The 20,123-nt window shown below is 43.1% G+C and overlaps 1 protein-coding gene across 4 annotated transcripts in view; it reads right to left on the bottom strand.

Annotated features, from left to right (window-relative positions):
- GRAMD4 (GRAM domain containing 4) overlaps window positions 1-20,123 on the bottom strand; it is a 480,409-nt gene that overhangs the window by 18,436 nt on the left and 441,850 nt on the right. For all 4 annotated transcript variants that reach the window (XM_078679725.1, XM_078679714.1, XM_078679734.1 and 1 more), the window contains 2 exons: window positions 14,893-14,986; window positions 2,271-2,355 (listed from right to left, as the gene is read on the bottom strand). In XM_078679725.1, coding sequence (XP_078535851.1) covers window positions 2,271-2,355; window positions 14,893-14,986 — 179 coding nt within the window. The remainder of the gene's footprint in view (window positions 1-2,270; window positions 2,356-14,892; window positions 14,987-20,123) is intronic.

Here is a 20,123-nt window from a genome sequence, read left to right on the forward strand (position 1 = left end):
TCAAATGCATTGAAAATAAGGTGTTAGGCTCCAGCTAGTGACCAGCCAGGATGAGACTAACAAAGGGAATGATGATGACCCTTTAAATGAGGCATTTCTTTTGGGGCCAGCTGGATCTGAGAATAAGAGGCCTACCTCAGGCTCTGCAATTTGCTGCTCGGAACCCATAACACACTAAGCGTAGTTGCTGTGACACTGTCTATGTATCAACAAACTGCACCAGCACATATTTAGCAAGCATCACTGGTGCTGGCCTGCATCCGGCTAAACATCAACTGCCAGAGATGGCAGGTTCCCCCTGTTCCAGGAGTGTCAGTGAAGGTTACAGGGCAGAAAGATATGCTGGTGGCACCAGCTGAGGCACAATAAAGATTTCTCAAGTGATCCAAAAAAAAGTCCTTGAAGGTCTGAACTGTGCAATTTTGATAACGCTGGACATATCCCCTAGGCCCAATTTGGGCACTTTTCTGTAATATGATAATTTATTGTACACCCTATGGAAATTCCACTCTGCTTTTGAGATAACTTCAAAGAGTACCTTGCTGTGTCGAGCTCAAGCATATCCTGTAGTGTTTTACGGGATCTAGAAATGTATAGCATTAATAAATGGACACAGAAAGGGAACATATTTCATAAAACCTGCTTCTGACTTTTACTTCAAGCTACTTAGTAAGGATTTTTGCTCTTTTTATCAATAATCAGTATAAGATAACTGCATGGGTACATAAAAAAATTACTTAATTTCTGATTTAAGTCTTCTTGTGTTTGCTGCTTAGATTTCTATGCACAGTTTGTAGCCATTTCATATTTCGAGGGAATAAATTACATTTCGGTTATTGCTTGGGCATTTCTTTTCTGTCGGGACTAGTTTACGTTTCTCTTCTAATAAAAAAAAATATCACTACTGGCTTTCCAGAATTAATATTTTTAGGTCAGAAACCCTGAATTGGGCTTTGATGGTGAAGGACTATATCACACGTATAGCTGTGCTAATGATCTGAACAAATTGGTAGCGAACATCACACTGCAGCAAATGAAAAAGGTGATCTGAGATCCACTTAAGATTAATAGGACAAATCATGTTCTTGGGGTCAGAGTGGGTATAATGAATCCAAGGCCATAGTAGTCACATTGTAGCGGAATTTGTTTACCGCTTCAGGCCATTTATTGGCTCACGAGGCACTCAGATTTCTGGGATCTTGGGTGATCTTGTCAGAGTGCAAATTTGATACATGGTATTGAATAAAGAATGCCCTAGAAGGGAGGAGTGCGGTGGCACAGTTAATGCTAAAGCATAAAGTGTTTATAGAACACGTTAGAATTCAAGATGGTATTCAATGATACGTATCTTGTCAAAATAGTTTTCCATATCTTACCAGTGTGACGAGAGAAGTTTGTTTCCCATGGAAATGCAAGGTGTTTAGTGAAGGGACAGAGGAGAGGCAAGTCAGCCTAGAGCGAAGTTGTCTTTGTAGGTAAATAATTTTAGCTGACAGAAGGTGATGGCTTAATAAAGTACACACATAGTACCGAGTTGACATCTCACCACAAACAGTAATAAAGCTCATCTTTGTAGAATGGTACATATCGTTGTCCCTCTGTTCTCACAATGTGAGAACCTTTAGCAAAATTAACGTGTATTTTGAGATCAAAATGCGGTTAGAATATCAGCCTTTAAGATAGGATAAAAAAAAAAAAAAGAGTATCCAAATCGGAGTCTGGTAACATCAATTTCCTAATAATTGCCTTTTAATACGTTTTCTTATGAATTTAGTATGATTGTATTTCAGACCATAAACAATATAAAAATAATATAAACTGTTTGAGAAGTAGAAAACAAGAAAAAAGAAATGTAGCTATGATCTGCATCAATAACAATAGTGCTGCAAATTTGAGAACAGTCATAAGAACAGTTGTTTAAAAGCAACCAATGACGTCACTCATCAAAATACCAGAAATGGAGACGGACTCCATGTGTGCGATGTACGAATATTCATTTTAAAAAAGCACCCTATGTTTTCCTTAAAATAATCTTAGTGTGAAAGAAAAGGCAATAACCAAACAAGACTTTGCATGGAACTCAGACACATGGCACTGGGATGATCGACATCTATCGAGCAAACATGGCTCCTTTTGCAATTATATATTATTTTAAAAAACTGATCCAACAAAACAAAAAACGTCGATAGAAGTCAGACAAGTAATCCTGCTTTCAACAGCGATAAACAACATGCCATCAACAAGCAGTCCAAATATTAGTCCAAACATACCTTCTGAATATCTATGATGTCTGTAAGTTTTATGACCTTATTTTTCTTAGATGAACCAGATTTCGAGCTTTCAAAGCATAAATAACTGAAAAGAGAAGAAAAAAAATTGTAAGACGTGTGCCAATACACAAAGGCATTCAATTTTAACTTGTAGCTCATTTGATCAGTGTTGCTGGTCTAGTATCCAATTGAATACTGCATCTTTTGCAGCTATGCCATTACAATTAAACCCCTTTCAGAGACCTGAGAATGAGTGACAATATACTTAACAGGTGTAAGTGAAAAACGCTTCAATGTCTTAACACCTGCATTTTGATTGAATTTCTAACCTTACTCCTACTCAAACATACTGCATTCTCATTGAGAGGCTACAGAAGCTTTCAACAGAAAAATGGTTCCTGACAATATCACACAGTGCTCTTATTCATGACATGCAAAGCTAATTCAAAATTTGACAAAAGGAGGAAAATTGCCTGCAGCAGCGACAGAGGTGACGCCTAGCAATTTATAAAACAGTATGACTCGGCAAACAACCATTTTGCTATATATTCAAGACGCAATGGAGCCATTTACAGCACATCAGTGTATATTTCTGAATCCCACCGTTACACAGCATGGAGAGCCAGGCCGCAGGTCCACCTTACTGTGAACTCCCATCATAACCGATTGAATGAAGGTTATTACTGATAAAGGCATTTCCAAAGAGAGTATGACCAACTTTTTCTAGTTAATGCCTTGTCGAGTAGCAATCCTGTCATAGTTCCAAGATTATGAGCAATTGCCTAAGAATTAATATTTTAAAGGATCACTTAATAAGCAAAACCGTTTCCTGGCAGCTATTGCTATCTACTGTAGACTTCTCTTAATAGAGGAATGGCTCCTCTTTACTCAACACGGATGCTTGAAGGCAATCCAGCGAGCAATTGAGAGGTCTCTAATTAACGCACCTTAAGACTTCCTCAAGACCGAAATCCGTGCAGCAATATCAGCAAAGCCTTCGAGTTTAACTTTGGCCAGGAAAGCTGTCCATTCTGTGTTGTCCTACTAACAGAAGACACTCTAAGGGGCTTTTGTCCACGGGTACAAGGTCCCTGGAGTGGAAAATTATTCCACTGAGCCATCAGACCTTGACTATGCTGTGCTGAATGATTTAAATTAAACCACGGGAACTACAGGAGTGTGTGCTGTACTTCCAAATGAAATTTTGAATTGGACATTTGATACTTTCCATGACAAAGTAGTTGCCAAGGTTCATGATGTAAGACTACATAAGCATGGCTTCTCTGGATTTCTGCCTTTAGAACAAGCAGCATACTTAAAATAATAACTATTAACCCCTTCGCTGCGGCGGCAATTCCGCCGCAGCGCTAGGGGGGTGGGGGGGGGGCCACGTGGCGCTCCCTTGCTCTTGACGGAACCGCTCCGTCACGAGCCTCGGGTGCGCTGTTCTGATGACGGAGCGGTTCCGTCACGGCCCCGCCCTCTCAACAGAAAGTCCAGCGCAGGTGCGGAATCCGCGCCGCGCAGGCGCACCGAGCGGGCCGTGACGGAATCGCTCCGTCATCAGCACAGCATGTCCGTGGCTGGTGACAGAGCCGTTGCATCACCAGCATGGGAGGGGTTAATAGCAATAAAAACTAACAACAATAAAAAAAAGAGTTGGTACCATTATTCATGGAACTGGATTTATAACTTAGGGAAGAAAGCCCACAATCTTGATATTAGCTGTGACTGAGCTCCCACAAACTTATGCACAAGCAGTACTCTGTGAGGAGTTCAGGCCTTGGCCTCGGTAGACTGGCAGAAATTCTCCCACAGAAAGAGTGTGTGGTTTTTAGCAGCATTAAAAATTATTAAAGTTAAGAAGTGTTAGAAATGGGGGTCTCTAGTTGGCAATGCCTGGCCACTGTCCAAGCAGGGACCCTTCTTCCTAAGTCAGAGTAAGGGGGCTACACCCTTTGATAACCCCTGCTCAACCCTGTGGTAACGTAGTACGAGCAGCTAGGCTTATCTCAGAGGCAGTGTGTAAAGCATTTATGATCATACACAGAAACACAGTGAGGAACACTACAAAAGGACACCACACAAGTAGTTATAAAAAATAAGTATCTTTATATATAGACTTAACACAAGACCAATAACGTTAAAAAGCCACAATACTGTAAAGTAGGATTATTCTTTAAATGCTGTAAAAATAGTTAAAGGTGTGCAAATAGGAGTTCAGTTCAAGGCAGTGGTCTCTGCGACCCTTTTACTTACAAAGTACCTGGATTTCGTAGCAAAACAAACAAAATGTCGCAAACGAGCTGTAGCGATGATTTTCCTCACGCAAGGCCGGCGATGTGTTTAATCCTTGCCACAAGGGAGGATGATGTGCCGGTCTGCGGATGCGTGCGGGACAAAGTGACAAACTTTTTCACGCCAGGCCAGCGATGCGTTGAATCCTTGCCGCAAGTGGGGATGATGCGCTGAGCCTGTTACGTGTGCGATCCTGTTGAGATGAAAGAAAATGGGGCTCAGCGAAGGAGCGACGATCCGGGCATGCTGCAAGGAAAATGGCGGACGCACAGTGCCCACACTGCGATGCGATGATCTCTATGTGATAATCCGGGTTTAGCGAGCACTCAGCGGCCCGCAAACGTGCGATGCGATGATCTTTGGGAGTAGCGAGCACTTTGGGGCCCACAACCGTGCGATGCAACGATTCTTGGTTTGCAAGCACTCGGCGGCAGCAGCGCAGTGATATTTCTGGTGCTCTTCAGCTGCGGCGGCTCGCAAACTGGCGTTAGCGATGATTTCCGCACTCTCTTCTCTGGAGTAGAACTAGAGGCCCTGGAACTCACAGGAGCCTCACCTTCAGATAGAAATCCTCGCAGGGAGGAATCAGAAGGCTGGTGGGGGAGTAAGATGTGCCTTTGACTCAAGCAGGAGGCTAGCTCTCTTCTAGCCCTTGGGTGATTGCTTTAGCAAAATAAAAGTTCTCTCAAAAGTCCTTTTCCCTCTTCTTCGAAGTCCAGGGGAAACTACTGCAGGCCAATCCAAGAAATAGCACACAAGCACAAGGACAGTCCTCTCCTGCAGAGTCCTTCAGTGAAACGAACAGAGGTTCTTCTTGACATCCAGGAGCAATACAAAAATTAGGGGTTTGGGCACAGATATTTATACCCAAAAAATCTTTGTTCTAAAAAGTCTCTAGTCACTGAACCCAGCCAGAACCAGTAGTTCTGCTCAGGACGGGAGCACTTTGTTTACCAGGCTACATCCTTCCTTTCAGAAAGAGGGGGTCTGCCATCAGACGCACAGTAGGAGGTGGAGCCAGCATTCACCTTGCCAGGCACAGTCCTATTCAGGACAAGGAGCTACCCCTCCCCAGTACTCAATGCAGATCTCTCTTTTCAACCCAGGACTGACTCGGCCTGCCTTGCCCCTCTAAACCCAGACAGTCAATACACATAACAGCAAAGCACACTGGAAGGCTTAGGCAAGAAAATACCTACTTTCTTAAAGTGGTATTATCAAACACAGAATATTAAAACCAACTTTGCTAAAATATGTATTTTATTATTCTGAGCTCAGGCATACTAAACTCGAATTTCTACCATGTTCCCTGAGTCAGTTAGGACTATAAGATGTAATAGTCAGACTGCCCATTCTAGCATAAGGAGAACAGGTAGCCTTGCAGCAGTGAAAAACGAAATGGGGTGTAACTCGCTACCAGGACATGCTACACATATCAAGACATGGCCTACCTTACACACACAGTGCACCCTACCATAGGGGTGACTGATATGATGCCACGGGAAGGTTCAGGGGCTGGGAAGTGATGGCACTTCACAGCCAAGATGTCAGTTCTGGACTGCACATAGACACTGCAGTGGCAGGTCTGAGGTACACTTTACAAGCTGCTTCTGTGGGTGGCGCAAACCAGCGCTGCAGGCCCACTAGCAGCATTTGGGTTATCAGCCCTGGGCTTACACAGGCCACACTACTAGGGACTAACAGGTAAATCAAATAAGCCAATCAGGGATATACCAATTCACAGTCATATTTACAAAGGCAGAGCATATGTACTTTAGCACTGATCAGCAGTGGTAAAGTGCCCAGTGTCATAAAACCAACAACAACAGGTCAGAAAAAATACAAGAGGGAGGCAAAAAGTTTAGGTATGACCCTGCAAGAAGGGCCATTTTCAACAAGAAGTAAAATGGATAAAATCCCGAAAACGATGTACTGGCAAAAAATTAAATGACTAAAAAAAGTCACGTTTCTGCAGTTACACATTTTTAAAGTTAATGCAAAAAGAAATGTAGGTAAAACAAAGGTAAACTTAAAAGACAAGGCTATCCTCTTGGGGGCACTACAAAGGGACTTTTACAATCATATCCAGGCTGCCTGCAATGAAGTGAGGGTCAGGCAAACCCTAAATGTTATGTTTGTTATACTTTTACACAGTGCAAGAATACCAACGGTGTCTTGGCACTAGCAATCCAAGAAGCATTAATCAAAGAACAGCCATGTCTTGATGGCTTTCCTGAACAACGTCAGGGAGGTAAGATTTCAGATATTAAACGGGAGGGAGTTCCAGAGCCTAGTGGCTCACACCACAAATCTTCTGCCACCCCAGTTTGATTTGAAAAATCTCTGAGAAAGTATCACTTTTGCCTCTTGTTATCTCAGACATCTATTTGGAGAGTACCAATGCAGTGAACGTTTCAGGAACTGAGGGTCGGTCCCATGTAGTGCCTTGTATGTAATGCACAGGGTTTTAAACTTGAATTGACTTTTACTTGGAAGTCAATGCAGACTCTGAATATGGCTTTCCACCAACTGGAATTTGGGAATCCCCAAGAGGAGTCTTGCAGCCGCGTTTTGGGTCATCTAGAGCCTGCAAAAATGCTTCATGGCTATGCCAAGATATAACCAATTACAGTAATCTAGTCTGGAAAGGACTAGGGAAGTGACTACCATTTTCCTGCTTTCTGTTGGGATCAGGAGGTAGGATTTTCTTGATTGCCATAAGAATCAAGAAACTTGATGACGAAACTGACTTCTCTTGGGCTTCAAAGTCCAGTCTCTGGTCTCTCATAACCTAGGTTTTTTACTTTTTGAGACTGGGATAGGTGCTGTTCCCAGGTCATCTGGCCACCAAATCTGGGACCAGGAGGGGGAAAAGTTAGCAAACAGAATCACCACGGTTTTCCTGGAATTTAGCTTGAGGCAGTGCAAACTCATCCATGAGCTGACTGCTGTCATACAGTCCCTAAATCTGTTTATTGGTGGTAATGGATTTTTGCTATTGGTTACCAAGATTTGGGTGTCATCCACGTACAATGTTAGTGCCATTCCGAAGGATCTAATAAGAGCTGCCAGTTTCGAATCATCGAAAAGCGTAGGACTTAGGGAAGAGCCTTGTGAGACTCCACATGAAAAGGTGAAGGACGGGGAAGTGAAGTTACCCAAAGCAACCAATGGTGTCCTATCAGCTAGAAAGGAGGAAACCAATGCCAGTGCTTTTCCCGAGATGCATTTAGAGTTTTAAGCAGGGTTTTGTGGTCTACCATGTCGAAGACCGATAGGTCAAGCAGGACAAGAGCCACAGCGCTCCCTGCGTCCAGTACTGTTCTTATTTCATCGGTGGCCTTTATTAGTGCTGTTTCGTGCTATGCTTTGCCCTGAATCCAAATTGCACCTTGTCCAGCAAGTTATGTTCCTGTAAATATGATGTAAGCTGGTTGTTCATAACCTTTTCAGGCAGTTTGGCTGGAACTGGAAGGTGTGAGATGGGCCTATAGTTGCCTGGGTCCAGTGCATCCAGGTTGGGTTTTTTCAAAAGGGGTAAAATCAAGACTCTTATTATTATTATTAAAAATTATTTATAACGCGCACTATCACCATCGGTTTCTTGGCGCTCATTGACAAGTAGCGTAGGCCAGAGGCAGAAAGTTAGTCATATGCGGCTTGGAAGAGCAGGGTTTTTAAAAGTCTGCGGAAACAGTCATACTTTGGGCAGAGACGGAGAGAAGGTGGAAGGGAGTTCCAAGTGGAGGGGGCCAGGACGGAGAAGCTCAGGCCACCGTGCTTTTTTCTTTTAAATCTAGGGACCTCAAGGAAGTTTAATGAGGCTGAGCGAAGAGCTCTAGTAGGGATATGACGGGACAAGGCCGAAGTGATGAAAGCGGGGGCTGCATCCGAAAGGACCTTAAAGGTAGTGCATGCCAATTTAAAGGTGCAGCGTTTAGAAACAGGAAGCCAGTGTAGACTACGGAGGAGGGGAGTGACGTGCTGATGTTTGGGCTGGTGGAAAATCAGGCGGGCGGCCTGATTCTGCACCAGCTGCAGTCGTTGAAGGTGGCATGCAGGAATTCCTGCATAAAGAATGTTGGCATAATCGAGCCTGGAGGTGATGAATGCAATGACAACTTGGGTCAGGGCTTCTTTGCTAAGAAACCTGCTGATCTTACGAATCCGCCTGAGGTGGAAGAAGCAGGCAGAAGTGACCGCGTTGATATGCGGTCTCATTGATAGATCATCAGAGATGATCACCCCCAGGCTTTTGACTGAGCTCACGGGGGAGGGTGCAGGCCCCAAGGATGTTGGCCAGAAAGTAGAATTCCAAGGGTGATTGGGGCCTCCCACCAAGACGAGCTCAGTCTTGGTAGGGTTCAGCTTTAAGTGGCTGTGGTGCATCCACTCCGCAATGGTCAGCATGGTGGTCTGGAAATTGGTCCGGGAGGAGGGGAAGGAGTCAATGGGAAAAATTAACTGAAGGTCGTCCGCGTAATTAAAAATTGTGACCGGGGAGTTACGGAGGGAAGCTAAAAGTGGTTGGAGATACAAATTAAAAAGGAGAGGAGATAGTGCAGAGCCCTGTGGAACCCCGCAGGGAAGGGAAGTGTAAGGTGCGGAAAACGTGGAAAGGTGAACGGACTGTGAACGTTGATGAAGGAAAGATCTGAGCCAGTCAAGGGCCACTCCTTGAATGCCGGCGTTAAGGACACGGTCGATCAAGATGTTGTGATCGACCGTGTCGAATGCCGCCGAGAGATCCAATAGGACAAGGGCTTGAGAAGTGTTTTTGTCCGCACCTTTCCTAAGGGTGTCCATGACAGCTACTATGACCGCCTCGGTGGAGTGGAGGGGTCTGAATCCCGCTTGTTGAGGGTCTAAAAAATATGATTTCTCTATAAAAGAGCTAAAACAGCGGGTAACGTAGGTCTCCAAGATCTTTCCTAAGAAGGGTAGAAGGGAAATGGGTCTGTAATTACTGAGTATTGTGGGGTCTGCATTGGGTTTCTTTAATATAGGTAGAACTGCAGCTTGCTTGAGAGAAGCTGGGACCTCCCCGATAGCAAGGGAGTTATTAAGTAGAGCTAAAGGGGGGCCTGGGCAAGCAAGAAAGGCTTCTTTCAGAACCTGCGGGGGACAGCAGTCATTGGGGGATCCCGAGCTGACTTTATGAAGGAGAGAGATGAACTCTTCTGGAGATATAGGTGGGAACTCTGTCAAGATACTAGTATTTGTAGGGGGAAGAGGAGGAGAATTAGGAGATGCCGGAGTCGGAATATTATTTTTTATTGTAATGATTTTTTCTATGAAGTAGGAGTTAAGCGAGTCACAGAGGGTTTGGGTCGGCTGGGGTTGAGGGGTGACTATCTGGCAGGGAGAGCTCATTTACAATTGAAAAAATATCTTTAGTTTTGTTATTAGAGTTCAGAATTTTTTTGTGAAAAATATGCCGTCTTGGCTGCCAAGATAGATAGTTTATAAGATTTCAAGGTCTCGATGTAAGCGACTTTAAGCTGAGGGTCATAATGGCGACGCCAGCGGCGTTCAGTTTGCCGCAGTGCAAGTTTTTCCGCTTTTAGTTGGTCCGTAAACCAACGTTGTGCGTCGTGGGGGCGCTTGGTTTTGATTTTTTTGAGAGGGGCAGCTTTGTCACTAGCCTGACGCAGCCATTCATCAAGAATGTCAGCCTGATTCTCTAATAAGGTCGACGACGAGGGCGCAGTAGAGGTCAGTGAGTCGTAAAACTCAGGCAAGTTGGCCCTTTTCCAATTGCGAGCCATGATATTTGTGGTACGGGGGGGAGGACACAAAGTGTGCAGATGTAGGTGGAAGGAGATGAAATAATGGTCAGACCAGGAGCAAGGGAAAACTGAGGGAGGTGAAATATCGAGGTTTGATGTCCAGACTTGGTCGAGAATATGACCTTTCAGATGGGTGGGGGTGTGAATATGTTGGGAAAGATCCATACCTTTTAGAAGGTCTGTGAATTCTACCGACGGTTGACTTTCGTGGACATCGAATGGCCAATAATTGAAATCACCAATTACCACGATATTGGCGTGGTTAATTGCTAGTTGAGCGATTGCATCACTAAAGAGTTGAGGAAAGAGAGGCATAGAATCAGGGGGTCTATATACAAGGACACAAACAAAGGATGATTTAGGAGAGGTGAATTTTAGTGCCAAATATTCAGTTTTAGGGATAGGAATTACCGTGATCTCAGAAAAGATATGTTCAGAGCGGATGATAGCCGCCACTCCGCCACCAGTCTTCCCAGCAGGCCAGTTAGAATGCATGATGTAGTATCCCGAAGGGATAGCAGCGAGAATGTCAGGGGCTGAATCTTCAGTGATCCAGGTTTCTGCTAGGAGAAGAATATCGATGGAGTTCTGATTCAGTAATTGGAACACCTCAAGCTGATGGCGATAAGGGAACGGGTATTAAGATAATAAATCAATAAGGAGGTGGAGCTGGGGAGGACGGGTCATGGAGAGGAGCCAGTGCCGGAAAGTCGGATGGAACGAGAATGCCACATGTCTGGGCCGCTTTGACGGCACGAGCGGGAATAGGTCCTGGTAAATTAAGGCTCAGGAGGTCAGCGGAGGAGTAAGAGTAGAATTGGGCATTACGACAGGGCCCTGGGCCTGGTCGGCCGCGGACAGGCGCGGACGGGCTTGACTTGTGCGCGACTTCGGCGCGAAGTCGGCGCTCCCGCTGCGCTCGTCCGCTGCGCTTCCTCCATACTGCCATTAAATATTAGGGGTGAGGGAGCACTAGAGCGCTAACCTGCGAAGGTTTCGTGCAGGGCGGAAGTGGTGCCACGAGGCAGGAAGTGCCGCTCCTCGAACTGACCCTCCGCACAAACGGCACAAAAGCCGGGGCGGAACGGGGTCACGAGGGCAGGAAATGCAGGTGAGTTCAAGAAGTGCAAAATACAATTTTAAAAAGCTACAAAGCGTGCTATTAAATCAGCAGCAAAATACAATTTTAAAATGCTTCAGAGCGTGCTATTAAATCAGCAGCAAAATATAATTTTAAAAACAGTCCACAACAACACACCGCCGCAGCCTGGGTCGCCGCGTTTATCACATAGCGGGAAAGACACCTTCTGTAAACAGAGTTGAAAATGGAGGTTAGACTAGTTCCAAGGATCTACAGAGCTTGTTTAAATATCATAGGAGGGAGTGGATCGTAGGGTGAGCCTGATCCTATTTTGTTAATAAGAGTGGTAGTCTCGTCAACAGTTACTGCTCTGAATTCTGCAAGGAGGGGGGCGTTTGGGTGTAATACCCTTGAGATGTTGTGATTATCAGAGTTTGCCCAATTGCCAAAGTGGGGAAGATTTGCTCCACTTTATTTTGGAAGTGCTGGGCGAGTGGATTACAAAATTCCTGGGAGTGGTCGCACCCCTTTCTTTCGGGAGGTGTAGACAGTTTTGTTACCACTCAAAAGTTTTCTTTGGAGGAGTTTTCTGCCTTCTTGATTTGCTTAGAAAATAGGAAGCCTTTTCTGACAGGATCCGTTTTTTGTAGTCGGCTAGTGGTATTTTGTATTTTACCAGTTCCTGTTCATTATAGTTGATACTCCAACCTCTCTCCTGTTTTCTGCACTCCTGTTTTTTTAAGTCTAAGAGTGTCAGAGAACCAAGGGCCAGATGGAGGAGTCCTACTTCTTGAAGATTTTTTGAGGGGGCTATCAAATTGGCGGTTTCTGCAAGCCATTTATTGAAAGGGATAGATGCCTGTTCTAGTTCTAGTGGTGATTTTGTAAATAGATGTGTAAGCTGGAGGGTAAGCTGGTTGCGGTCTACCTGTTTCCAGTTATGATATGATCAAGCTAATTGGTTGGATTGGCTTGTTGGCCCTTGAATAAGTTATCGAGCACACAAATAATAGCACTATCATCGGTCCAACTCAGTGGTAGGATTTACTTGATCTTAAGTGCATTATGGTTGGTAAAAATACCATCCAGAGTGTGGCTGGCCAGATGTGTAGGGCCCTTGACCCTTTGATTTAGCCCAGCGAGTGTCATGGTATCAAGTAATGAGGTTGTGTTTAAGTCCATATCCATGTCCATATGAAAATTGAAATCACTTAGTATAGTAAAATTGTTCTCCAGCACACACGTTTCAAGTAGTGTGTTGAGGAAGGCCAGGAATGTATTTTTCTTTTCCCCTAGTGAGCGATATAGCAACCCTCCTTTAAATGCGAGACAATTGGCTATTTTGAAACTGAAGGATAAGGCCTCACAGTATGTGGAAGGGATGGTCTCAAAGGAGGCTGATAAAGGTGTCTTGATGTATAATAGCAAGGCCACCCCCTTTTTTGTGCTTCCTGTCTTCCTGAAAACTGTGTATCCAGGAGGCACCGCCGTACAGAAGTCCGGGCCTGATGCCTGGTCGGCCCATTTTCGGTAATGAAGAGCAAATCTAGGCCATGGGCCTCGGATAGCTTGGCGATATCTAATTTATGTTTGGGCAGAGATCTAGTATTTGTAAGAGCACCTCGAGGTACTAGTTTGGGTTTGGAGATAATAATTCCTGGGTGGCCAATTGTTGGCGAACAGTTTATGTGTATTTAGGCTATGTTTTAAACAAAAAACGCAGTTGGTGCATTTCCACGGCCTATTTGTAAGAGACCTTTCCAGGGAAAAGCGTGTGCAATATCCAGTGTTAGAGGTAGGCAAGTGATTTAGCATCCGCAGGTCAGTGCTTGAGTAGGTAAAAGGGTTGTTTTTTTGGCTAAGCCAACGACCAGCGTCTCTGGCGCTGGGCGTAGTCCCGGCGCGGGCAGGCGGGCACACCTTTGGCACGCCAGTGCGGGCCCGCTGCGCATCAGGCATAGCATGCCGGTTAAGTAGGTAGCTGCTGACCACTAGAGAGTCACCCTCCCAACCGGAAGTGAGTGTAGCCCATGGGGAAGGAGTTGCGCCCCTCCGCTCAAATGGCACGAATTGCCGCAGCGGACCAAGGACCAACCCGGGAGTAAGCTGTGCAAGAGGCAAGTAAGGTAAAGTAAAAAGGTACGGCGGTTAAATATGGTGCAATTTAAGAAGTATTTTAGTTAAAATGCTGGTGGGAGTAAAACAACATATTAAGATGTGTGTCAGTGGATAGTTTGTCTTTAGAAACGAATTTGGAGTGGAATACCTTCAGCTCGACAAAACCGGATCCCTACTTTTTGCTGTCCCCTAGTAGCCTTGAATGCTTAACTAAAATGCTCTACGCTCAACAAATCAGGAATCAGTGGCTGGTGAGGTTTCATCTTTTTGTATAGGCTTGGTAGCTTTTCCCGGTTCTCCAGAAGTTCAAGGCATCACAGGGCACTTGCTTACTAGCACTCTGCACTTTTTCCCTACACTGGGTCTTCTCCGAGTGGATCCCTAGTTCTTTAGGGCTGGTAGTCAGAGATTTAAATGGAAGCCTAACTTCAACTAACAGTAGTCCCGCAACAGTCGTTTTCTTGCCGTCTCAGATTCCAGAAGCACTGTGAAAGCCCTGAGCAAACACTAGGACTGCAGATACCCCCAACCCATCAACTTCTATAAAACCAAAAGAACATCACAAAGCAATAAATCAGCAAAGACATTGTTTAAATGTGAGGATTTCAAGAAAGCAGGCAGGTATCTTAACCCCTCAATAGTTGCCTGAGGGGAAAACAAAACTAAGGCACCGAAGTATTGAAAACAATTCACAGGCGATATTTCTGCTGAAGCCAGACACGTTTTGGAGGGAATATGCAAATATGGTTTGCTCAGGGACTAATTAGTATACGGCTGTTGCAGGTGATGGAGTGAAAGGAGGGTTATGGTGAGCCCTCAACACCCCCCCCCCCCCCGAGTTAACACAATACAGGAGCCAAGGACGGTGTAGTAAGAGACTCCTACCATCTTCTCGCACGCAGCTCTTTAGTGAGTACAAATGACTACCGCTGAGCCCCAACAACGAGTCTGTGATGACCAGAGACTAAGACAGGGCTAGACATCTACTGAGATTCAACGGATCTTGAAGAGACCTTTTGCATGAACCAATGGCTCAAAGCTGAAAAATCAATGAAAACTATATCATAAAAATCTAAGCTTGAAATTAATTAATTCTGCATCATGGAGTTCCTTGTGACATCCAAGTCTTACGCACTGATACTGCCTCGGTTCATTCTTCTTTGAAAGTTAGTAAAGGAAGACACTATTTCCACAATATTATAACGAAAATAAACTGTTATATGACAGCTGTATTAATAAAAGCAGCAGTTCAGTGTTTCGTTTGGCAGAATATTAAGTGAACAAATCATGGTGACTGTACAAAAATATATATATATCAATCACAAAGAGTGCTTACTTTTCTGTAGCATAAAGAACTCCATTCCGAATGTAGTCTGTAGGCATTTTTCTGTCCCGGTTAATAAGGCAACAACGCCAGCCACTTTCACATGCTAACAAGATAAAAACAAACAACAATGATGAAGGACCAACAGATTCGAGTATATAAATGGTAAACACCAGAATCAATACAACAACATGCTGATGTGTAATTGTACATTATTTTGGGATTTAAGACGTACTCTTCACTAGTTTAAAAACACATTTTGTAAGCACTAAAATACTCCCGAGTGACCTCTATCAACTAGAGCAGCACGTATGACTATGCCCAAACCAAATAAATAAACAAGCATTAGCAAAGCAAATAGGTCTCACCCTGACTGCAATGGCTTTAGCAAAACGTTTAAGTTAAGGAAGTTCCTGGGCAATCGTCAAAAAAACAGCTAAAGCAAAAATATGTGTTTGACTTCAAAAAGTTAACATTGCTATTGTAGAAAGCGGCACTGAAGAGAAGGGAACTGCTCTGTGGGCTCCTTGCGAAAGGTCAGAATGCGGTCACTCAAATTACTGAAATTTACCAATTTCTGAAGCTGTATGCTGTAGCAAGTGGAAGAAATATGTGAATCACACAACCACAGACCAACAAATGAAGAGCGTTGGCGGAGAGCTCCAATAAGTACATTATGGTTATAGCCATAGTACAATCAAAAGGTCTTACTATTAGCAGTGAGAATTTTAGGTGTTCACCACTAGTAAGATGAAGACAATATTGGCAGGCACTAACCGATGAGTACCAGGTATACTTTTGGCGATAGTATACACCCATGTTATTCTATACAGAAACTCAGCAAAAAGTATGATGGCAACATGTTACTAGGACAATTCCAATGCATTTTAAATCAAATTGCTGCTTGCCTGGAATATATACATTTTCGGCAATAGGGGCTGTGCAGGACGAGCAGTGGGAATGTCCCCACAATCACCCTGACAAACGTCTTCAAAGGTTTCCCAAATTGAAAGCAGTGGTAAAGGGCAATCTACAACACTTAGGAGTTGCTCAAATTGAATTTCACTTTTTTGTTGGTTCACAAAAACGTCTTCATCAATCATGATTTAATCAGATTAATTAAGGGTTTGTTCATCACTGTTAGCAGTATCGTTTATTTCTGTTCTTTTATAGGGCACTCTAGTAACAAGCTGGTTGCATCAGGGTTGTGTGTATTTCACTAAAGGTGAAGCGTGCCGTGGGAAAGTGCTACTTAAGTACTCTACGCCCCACATCTGGAGAAGAAAAGGTAAGTCCTCGGCGGTCTTACCAACCTTTGTCAGTTCGGTCCAAGGCAGAGGAGAGGTAAAGGAGAAGACCACTGAAAAGAGCCTTGACAATGAAGGGATTTCACCCCAAATTGAGTGCGCCTTGTACAGGCGACAGGTAGCCGGATCTTTGCAAGGCCAATAGTAGCGGTCTGCTGGCCACTGCTGTGGGAGGACAATGGTAAGGCGGACTGGCCTGTGTCGTCAGGCACAGGTTTTTCAAGTCAATTCGTTTTTTGATTGTTAGAGTTTTCATGGCCTGTGATACGTGATCTGACGCTCCCCTCCTTTGGTAATGTAGGTATTGAGCAGTAAACGATTGGACTTGCTTTTGATTATTCACAATTTTGATGGGGAGCAAATTACCAATACCAATAGCTCGCTACCTCCCTCTCCAAACTGGCACATCATTGCCTGTCAGCTGGGTTGAAAATGTGAGCTGCCTTTTGCAAAGGCAGCACTTTGAAACATTGTGCAGCCCGTTCCGTGAGGCTGGGAAGCTTATAATACAGAGTCCCTCTTCTGAAAATGTTCTTTATTTATCTATCTTTTTCTACTTTCTTTCTCTACTCCCCTTCCTTGGATCTTTCTTTCTTTTCGGTCTAGACTGGTTTTTCATCTTGATTCACTTTTTTACCCTCTTTCTTGCTTTCTCTCCTTTCACAAGCTTTCTCTTTCTTTCAATTGTTTTTATATTTACTTCTTTCATTCTGACTTGCCTTTCTTTTTCCTGCTGTTTTCCCCTCTGCTTTTAATTTCCGTCTTCTACATTTTTAATTTATATATTTTCCTAATTTCAGTTTCTTACTCGTATTGTTTTATTGCTTATTCCTTCTTCTTTTACCCATTGTTCTTCGTATTCTTTTCTTCCTCCTCGTCTTTTATGCACTCCATTTTGTTTTGTTCTTCCGTTTTTCTTTTTTGCATTAATCTTTTCCTTTATTCCTTTTCTGCTTCTCTCTTCCTTTCGTTTAGTTTACCTTTTACTGTTTTTGAATTTTTCTTTACTTCTTTCATCCTTCCTTTTACTTGCACTTTTTCCTTCCTTCTGTTCTATCATTCAGCCTTTTTTCCTTTCACTTTCTTAATTTCTCTTCATTTGTTCCTTTCTTTCGTTAATTCATTTTCTTCTATCTGGTCCTTTTCTTCATTTCTTTTTTGCTCCTGTCTCCGATTTTGTGACACGGGTATTGCGACTATGCTGTAATGCTCACTGGAACACAACTGGAGCACTTGTGCCATGGTGTTTGAGTTGTGTACCCTTTCGCAATCCTGATGTTGGGCAGTGGTTCGGGAAAGATTTCAATGATCAAAATAGCTTTTGAAATGTTGGAGAACCCTGATTCAGAGATAACTCTTGGATGGAGACTTCAATCTGTGCAGAGTACCTGATAGAAAGGAATACCATTCCCATAAACTCCAATAGAATTTTTTCAATTTTAAAGGCCTTCAAGTGTATGCAGTGGTATTTTATCCAGCACTAGATGTGCTGAAAGCAGTCCACCAGTAAGCGACAACCACCTGCTTAAGTTTTAAAAATGGCTTATCAACACACCTGTGAAAGCCAACATTGTGCTGCTCAGAATCTTCACCAGAGCACACCAGAGCAGACCCCGAAACAAGCATTAAAGAGGATTTGCAGCTAAGCATAATCGCATGGTGCATGTTATTAAGGGAGCTTAGGGCATCTATGGACCTAACACCAACACATAGGTATAGTCAGCATGAAAGGAAGTAGATGATTTTAACACTCTGCTACCCTTGAGCTCTATTAAAAGTTTAATAGGACAATGTAACTAATTTTTTTAAGACGGCAGATAAGTCAAGAATGATCATGGGACATGGGGAGTCTGGGATTATGCAATCACAGAAAATCAGAAATAAAAAATATACTTTACAGAGAAATCACTAATGTGATAATGTATAAAAGAAATGTCCAGTGTTGTAAATGGGAACAGAAGAGGTAGGGGACCCCTCTTATAGGGAAATGCGCTAGTAAGCATTTATAAACATCTCCACAAGAGGTATGACCCATGTAAGCAAATATTTATAGAAAAAGTGGTCCTAGACACAATTTGTTAAACCAGACTCAATCAATGTAAATGTTAATTATTCACACTAAGTAAGGGGTCAGATTTAATCTGAACAAACAAAAGGAGATGTATTATTAGCTAATGCTGCTATCAATGCGAAAAACCCAACAAAACAATACCAGAACAATTTATACTGCAGTTTTATTTACATGTTAATAAAAAATTTGGCAATAAGAAAATTAGAAAAAAGGGGGTGCTCAAGTGATGAAAAAGAAAAGGCTGAAGGCACAGGATTTAGAATAGGTTCAGTGCAAAACAAGAAATATATTTACATTGCACAAAAGTAAAGCCTACCCATACAAAGTATATACACACTATCATCACTTGAGCACCCCCTTTTTTCTAATTTTCTTATTGCCAAATTTTTTATTAACATGTAAATAAAACTGCAGTATAAATTGTTCTGGTATTGTTTTGTTGGGTTTTTCGCATTGATAGCAGCATTAGCTAATAATACATCTCCTTTTGTTTGTTCAGATTAAATCTGACCCCTTACTTAGTGTGAATAATTAACATTTACATTGATTGAGTCTGGTTTAACAAATTGTGTCTAGGACCACTTTTTCTATAAATATATAACTACCCAGGTCCTGTTGACTTTCTGGGTCTACCCCATTGTTTTTCAATGACCATGTAAGCAAAGGCAGGTCCAAGTATATTAGAAATAGCAGCCTATGCCGGACACATTGAATGTGAGTGTTGGCAGATGGCATGAGTAAGGCCACTTAAGTCAAAGGAGCAGTTATATGAAATAATTCAGTTTCGTCAAGAGAAATATAAAAAAATTATCTTCTATGTTATAGGTCCCTCCATTCAAACCTGTGCTGTTGGGAGTGACCTAGAAAAGAAATTAAAAGCAGTACTAACATTTATTGGTTTCTTAGCAGATGACTAACTGATATTTGCTTGCATCCATCCAGAACACCACTGCAAGACTCATACTCTACCTCCCCTGCCATATCAACATCACACCCCACCTCAATTTAAACTTCTCATGCACACATACAAAGCCCCACGCAACACAGGCCCAGAATACCTGAACAGCTGCATACACTTTCACCAACCCAACTGACAGACTGGCCTTACTCACACAATACCCACATCTGCAAAAGCAGAACTGGAGATCACTCATACTCCTACATTGCACCCAACATATGGGACGACCCCCCCCCTCCCTCAACCCCCTCCTCACTTCTTGAGTTCCACAAGCAGCTGAAAAGCAGCTTGGAGACCACACCCCTATACACCTGTCCAAGGCCCTGGATACTCTCTTGGGTGATTACTGAGCTATACATATCAAAATGATATAACCTAACATTATAGCATTTTGGAGGGGGGGGTTTAAATAGAAAGTCAACAGTTTAAAATAAAAAATATGCAACAAGAAAAACTTAAATGAAAAAGCAGATATTCCAGAAATTCCCCACAAAGAGTAAGGTTGGAAGAGTGGGCCTGAGATGCTCAGTGGGGATCTCGACAAAATCTTAGTGCGGTCTCCGATTCCAATGGAAGTAGATATTTTCACTCTTCTTTTTGCTTTACTTTCCACATGTGCTGAAATTGGGATGTTTGGGACAAAAATTTAAAAGTGGGAAGTGGCGGCCCTGGACAAAACCTGCATATTGGCAAGGTAAGAAAGCATTTTAATAGATGGACCTCTGACTTTGTTTCTTTTTCTTTACTGCTAAGGAGTAATTTTTTTTAGAAGTCATTTGTCTTCTCATCAGCAGCTAATGACCTTAAGGAACTGGGCATCATCTACTGTTATTAACAATAGACCTTGGTTCCATTGACTTTGGTAATGGGTTGAAATCTGGGAGATACTTTCTGCTGCATGTGTATC

The sequence above is a fragment of the Lissotriton helveticus genome, chromosome 1_1 (genome assembly GCF_964261635.1).
Source record: "Lissotriton helveticus chromosome 1_1, aLisHel1.1, whole genome shotgun sequence".
NCBI lineage: Eukaryota > Metazoa > Chordata > Amphibia > Caudata > Salamandridae > Lissotriton > Lissotriton helveticus.